Source organism: Tachypleus tridentatus, chromosome 5 (genome assembly GCF_004210375.1).
Source record: "Tachypleus tridentatus isolate NWPU-2018 chromosome 5, ASM421037v1, whole genome shotgun sequence".
NCBI classification, from domain to species: domain Eukaryota; kingdom Metazoa; phylum Arthropoda; class Merostomata; order Xiphosura; family Limulidae; genus Tachypleus; species Tachypleus tridentatus.
In genome coordinates, this window is record NC_134829.1 from 34,236,148 (window position 1) to 34,243,103 (window position 6,956).

Consider the following 6,956-nt stretch of genomic DNA (forward strand, 5'->3'; position numbering starts at 1 on the left):
GTTACCCATAGTTAACATAATTCTTCTGTATCACTTAATTAATATTTTTAACTGCGCCATAACAGCTCATAGAATGACTCTAAGTTTATATTTGTTTTGTTTTTTAAGTACAAACCTTTAGCTCACAGCTCTGTCATCTCTCGAAAGATTTAAGATCTAATCACAGTTTTAGACTCAGGAGGTCAAACTCTTTCAATTGATGTATTTGACGGAGCATAAGATCTCATAGATTAATTTACTTTAATCCTGCCTAAAAGAAATTCAAATGCTGCGGCTATTGAGAATTCCCTCTTGTTTTTCCAAGCATATACTGTTAGCTTATAGCACCATTTCTTGACTGATTCGAGGTATAATTACAGCCACGGCTGTTGAGAATTACTAACGTACTAATAACTCATCTTTACTTTTACTAATGGTATAAAGAATCATCAACTTAAATTCAGTGTGCCTGATGACTATTTTTTTAAACATTAACCACTCGACTTGGTTATTATCGTTATATACATAAGAAATAACAAAAATAACTTTTCCATGAAATTTCCACAGCTTTTTATGAATCTGTAGTCTCCGAATAAGTTTTTTTTTTTTTTTTGTAATGTGCTGCTGTCCACAGTTCCTGATGATAGATGATACACTTTGAATCTCGTTGAAATAAAACTATGATGACACAAAAAATGATCAACCCCTAACAAACATTTATTTTTGGAAGAAAGATTATTGTGATTAAATTTAACTTAGTATAACACTAGGATAAAAAAGTCGTGTTTTAAGAACTGACTTTTTTGTGTGTCCCTACAGCAGCGAAAAATAGAACAGTCACTTCATGAAACATAAAAGGAAAATCTATTTAATCAAGTTTAATTTATATTAGTTACACTTATGTGCAGCGCCATCTATAGGTTTGTGGACGATATTTTTTCTTGTTCAACGCCTAAAAGATACAAAGCGTGCTATCTGCACTTTGTCCTAAGCGAAGGTTTGAGTTCTGGATTGTAACGATGTAATTCTGTGAACCTACCGCTGACCTACAATGTCATAGAGGAATAACAAATCGTGGAATTTATAGTCTTATTATAATATATGAGTGAGTTATATAATTTTTCACGCTGTTCAACTAAGGGTTCTATTGACTGAAGTGGGAAAAGCCTATGAATTTAGTTCATAGGGGAAAATTTGAAAAAACAAAAACAACAAACAAACACGTGTGCATTATTTATTAACACCTATTTACAAATCATAAACAAAGAAGTATATTTAGTTAATTTTAAGGATCCGTAAAAAAATTGAACTGTCAAAAGTTTTTTTATTATTATTATAGTTTTAATTACATGCTATCGGATATTTTAGGTTTAGTAAATAATTTTAAGTAAGTTTCTTGCATTTTCTCACAAAAGAAAAACAGAATATATATATATATATATATATACTTTCAATTTTTTTTTTTTTTTAGAATTCTGGTAAATTTACCTTAGGGCTCAAAACCAAGTATTATGTTGCTGACTGCTACTAATAATATAGCGCCAAAATGAACAAAAATGGTATTTACTGCAGGACAATAGTGTCCTACAGATAAGCCTACCTCGAGGCGGGACAAGGCACCAGTGTCGAAACCACGTTCCATGGAAAATTCACCAACGCCACTGCTGGATCTATAGATGTTTCGACTTGACTTTGTGAACGACATCCTGGACTGAACACTTAAATTTCTTTTACAGGAGAAACGTTTAAACTGGGGAGTTTGCTGATACTCGAACACAAGTTGAAGAAAACTTGTTCCTGTTAAAGCTCGAGCCAGCAACAATAGTCGAGATAGAGTAAAAACCTTAAAGCAAATACATCCTTTAAATTCACAGGTTCTCTTCTGCGTTTACCGAGCAGCTCAGGTTTCTGTTGCACCGCCCAAGCCTGCCTTTTATAGAAGTAGAGACTGGGGAAAGGCAGAGAACAGCAGTTGGGTCAAGTGAGGCAAAGTATCGTGTCTTACCATTCGTTGGAACTTAGTTGTTGTTGATAGTATCAATCATGTTGTTCAGATTCCGTTGATTTGTGAAACAATAGGCTATTGTCAAAAATGTAAAAGCAAATTTGCCGAAGATATGCAGCAGTCAACGTTACAGCTGTTTCCAGGTTTTGTGGTAGATGAACGCCAACAGTACAACGATGTTTAGGTTTTACCACAACTAACAGAATGACTACAGTAATATATGAAACGTTTTAAAATAACATTGTTAAAAATACACGCTAAGCATGAGCAGGTGTTTACAGTGGAAGATATTGTAAATATTGTTCAAAGTAGACTACATGGAAGCACAAAGGTTTTAAGTGTAAACTTTTATTATTTTAAAAACGTAGACGGCAAATACTAGCAGGTGTTAACAGTGTAAGGTTATATTTATAATGTTGGCCCGGCATGGCCAGGTGGTTAAGGCACTCGACTCGTAATCTGAGGGTCGCGGGTTCAAATCTCCCTTACGTCAAACATGCTCGTCATTTCAGCAGTGGGGGCGTTATTATGTGACGGCCAATCCCACTATTCGTTGGTAAAAGAGTAGCCCAACAGTTGGCGGTGGGTAGTGATGACTAGCTGCCTTCCCTCTAGTCTTACATTGCTAAATTAGGGACAGCTAGCGCAAATAGCCCTCGTGTAGCTTTGCGCGAAATTCAAAACAAAACAAAAACAAACATTAATCATGTTCAAAGCATTTACAGGGAAGGGCAAGGGTTTTGATTGTAAAATTATTACATGTTGAAGAAGATGAAATGCCACAGCAAACTTCTTAGTATTATTAAAAATAGATTATAAGTAACAGCAAATTTAAAGTGGACATTTTTGGCAAATAGGTGAAGAGTAGAACACCTGTTCCGGGGATGCATTAACACTCTTAGAGTACCACTGAGCACTCAGAAACTGTACAAGAGACATACTCAATACATCCAATTATTTGAAAAAATTGGTGCTAATACCTGGTCATATTCGTATATGAAACTTGAAACATCTTTTCAACTTTGACCTTAAAGAGCCAATTTGGTATGCCAATTCTTCTTCGGCCCAATTTTTCCAAAAGACAGTGCTAAAAATTACCCCCTCTCCCTGAAATGACCCTGACAGAATACACATCAAGAAATCGATTAAATCTGATAATGTTTTATTGCAAGTTCCCAAGTACTTTCCCAGGTACTACAAAACACACATAACCAGAACATCTCGGAGGTTTGCACTAACACCATCAGTATTAGTATTTAAGATTTAACTCTCTTTCGCGCAACGTTGCTTTAACATACTTAGAATACTGATATTCATTTTTATTCTATTTTAAAGCCTATTTACTCACTTCTAAAAGTCACAGCATATTATATTACACTATGCTTCATCAACTAGATTTTTTGTATTGCGTGTTTTTTGGATGTTCACACAACTCTAGACAAAGGCTACTTCTATTATTCGTCACTCATTTCCAACCGATAAACTTGAGAGAAAGCACCTAGTTAATAGTACCAACCATCGGCTCTAGGATTACTCTGATCGATTAGTAGGAAATTACTGCCACTTTAGAATTGAGCCAACGATCTTGAAGTGCGAAGCACATCATTGCGGTAAAAGTACACGAACCATGGACATGACACGCTTAAAACCAGGCCACACCCGGATTTAAATGGTAATGAACTTCGCGTGTCTTCTAATTAAGTTTTATTAAAATTCCAGAAACATCAGTGTCAAAAGCACTTTTTAAATGAATAAATAGTTATTCATTACTTTTGCACAACGTAGTTTTTTTAAAAGCGTAAGTTAATACAAAAAAAGGCCACGTGAGTTATATGTTATGCATTCAACATGCAATAATAACGTTTTAACTTAAATAATGTATTTAAAATGTCGTAAGCAGCATCACAGATTATTATAATCTATGTAAATATACTTCCCAATTTTGATCAGGTAGCGAAGTGTCCCCTTTGAATAAGCAATAGAGATCAGTGTATAATTATGATTGAAAATCGCTGTTTAAGTGTTTAATTCAAAGGACACAATTGACATACCAGAATGCTCCAATCGTCTGTGTACCCAAATTCAAGAATATTCCGTCTTCTGTGCATAAAAATAATGTATCGAGGAACGTTTGTTTTAAAAATTATTAATTATCTGTTACTGTGTTGTACAAAGAGAGAGAGAAAACTTCTGTATCTTGCGATGCTTTTGTACAGATCTTGAACCAACGATAACGACTCTACAACGATTACGATTAACCCTTAATTGTAATTGTAAACGATATTCTAATATTTTAATAGTTGACGAAACAGTTACATTAACCCTTAAAATTACCTCTTGACTACAATAAGGCTCGGCATGGCCAGGTGAAAAAATGTCAAAATTTTTAGAAACACTAAGCTTCTTTGGGTATCTCACTGTATTTTTATTATTTCCAAAATATATCAATTCATTGTCGATATCAGAATAGTTTATCATTTTCTATTGTGTGTAAGGCTAGCTGCTCATGAAATGTAACAAGCATTTAATTACTTGAATACTGGCTAAGAGAGAATTGTTTACTCACAATTTACAAACACGTTTCACATTCAATAGAACTTCTAATAATTATCAATTAAATTACAAACCAATAGTAAGTTAGCCTTTACAAGTATAGACCTAAAACATAGACTTTTCGAAAATTACGAATGAGAACAAATTTGGCCGGGCATGGCCAAGGGGTTAAAGAGTTCGACTCGTAATCTGAGGGTCGCAAGCTCGAATTCCGGTCGCACCAAACATGCTCGCCCTTTCCAGCCGTGGGGCGTTATACTGTGCGGTCAATCCCACCATTCGTTAGTAAAAGAGTAGCCCAAGAATTGGCGGTGGGTGGTGATGACTAGCTGCCTTTTCTCTAGTCTTACACTGCTAAATTAGGGACGGCTAGCGCAGATAGCCCTCGTGTAGCTTTTCGCGAAATTCAAACCAAAGTAATACCCCTGATCGGCACAATACACAGATTCCTTTATGTACCTAACCATAAACAAACAGAAAACTAACCATTGCATTGTGGGAAGTCTCGACACACTTAAATATAAATAGGCCAAATAAAAGCTAATTCTTAGAATTGCTATCGTTTTTATCCTAGCGAGTTGTATTTGTAGGTCACCGATGTCTTGCCTAAATTACACTTGAGAAGCCAGCTTAAGTTTAAGAGCACTCTGTCATCTCCTTTTATTTACATACAGTATAAGCTTTGTTTTAAAGGGAATTAACTGAACCCAGTCTCATTTTAGTTCTTTGCGATTTATTCCTACTGTGCATTCTTCTCGAACTCTGTGACAACACACATATTTTGGTCCATAACAGGTAGTTTGTCTGTGCACGGGTTGGGAATATTGGTTCAGCTATTATATAAAACAAGTCATGTGCTATCTGAATAAAATCTGTACAACAGAAAATGTTCTGTACGTCTTTGTAGGTAACTTTCACCTAATTAATCCTCCTTATAGGTGTCTTACAACGACATACAATCATAGAAGGCAAACAATATATTTTCAAAAAATTGCAGCCAAAATTATGAGATTGCAATAGTTATAATTTATTGAAGGTTTTTATTTTTTCATTTAATGCAACAGAAATGAATATTTTACAAATGAAAATGGGATTTTTATCTTATGCAAGATATATAGTGCAAGGTTGTTCATATAATAAAGCAGATACATGTTCTTGTGAAGAACAGTAACAGATGTACGATTTAGCGTACAACTAAGTTGTTAAGAAGATTCACAAGTACGGCCCGGCATGGCCAAGCGTGTTAAGGCGTGCGTCTCGTAATCTGAGGGTCGCGGGTTCGCATCCCGGTCGCGCCAAACATGCTCGCCCTTTCATCCGTGGGGTCGTTATAATATGACGGTCAATCCCACTATTCGTTGGTAAAAGAGTAGCCCAAGAGTTGGCGGTGGGTGGTGATGACTAGCTGCCTTCCCTCTAGTCTTACACTGCTAAATTAGGGACGGCTAGCACAGATAGCGCTCGAGGAGCTTTGTGCGAAATTCAAAAACAAACCAAACAAACAAGATTCACAAGCACTTTTCACCCATTTTGAGCAAGTTTCAAACTCAGGACTAATGTTTGCAGAAAATACAGAGTTAGCAAAAGTGCATGGTCATGCTTACGTTTAGTTTCCGAGGTAATTTATTGCAAATTTCTGTTTTAAATACACATTATTTCTTTCATAGAAATTATGAAAAAGAGGATTTATATGTATATCTAGAAACTCGTATCAAGTTTCAATAGATAAGTAAATTTCACATTATTATCTGCGAGTATCTGTGCGTTTCTCACCGTAAGTATCAAAACCGCTGACAAACCTTTGTGCCACTGGGGGGATATAGCGATTTTACAGAATATTGTTGCACAAGTTTGTAAACTGTATATCAACATTAAATGCATTATTTGCTACATAAATAAAACTTGGCTTTAAATTGAAATAATTATAGCAATGTTTATACGAGTTGTTATTTCACTAAGCTGTAACCTACAATTTAAGCATTATAATAACATTTGTGAAATAAAAGACAAAACGATTTATTCAATGTTTAATTATGAAAGCGATGGTATTTGTATTTCTTCGTACGCATTTGATCACCAAGGGCGAATGATCTTTTAAAACATAAAAACTAGGATCACTAAATTCAAAACATGTCCAATGATTGAATTCACAGCGCCATTCTATCTTAAGCACTGTTTCCAAATGATTTCAAATTTTCTCTCAAAAGTGTATTTCTACATATTTCACTATCACCGATAGATTCAGGTGGAACATGGTACTTCACCAGAAAAATTTGATTAACATTATTCTCCTTTTATGAAGTAGATGGATGAACTCCTTTAAAACTTTTAAAATTAATCATGTGTAATTGGTTACTTACAGGTATGATAGTTGTGTCTGGGATGTTCCACAGATTTAATAGGCTGTTGCCATGTCATC

At 35.0% G+C, this 6,956-nt stretch overlaps 1 protein-coding gene across 1 annotated transcript in view; it reads right to left on the reverse strand.

The window, feature by feature from the left end:
- LOC143250905 (paramyosin-like) overlaps positions 1-2,196 on the reverse strand; it is a 39,057-nt gene extending 36,861 nt beyond the window's left edge. Inside the window, exon 1 of the mRNA XM_076502074.1 lies at positions 1,580-2,196. Within this exon, the coding sequence (XP_076358189.1) occupies positions 1,580-1,684 (105 nt within the window). The 5' untranslated portion in view covers positions 1,685-2,196. The remainder of the gene's footprint in view (positions 1-1,579) is intronic.
- Between the last annotated feature and the right edge of the window lie 4,760 nt (positions 2,197-6,956).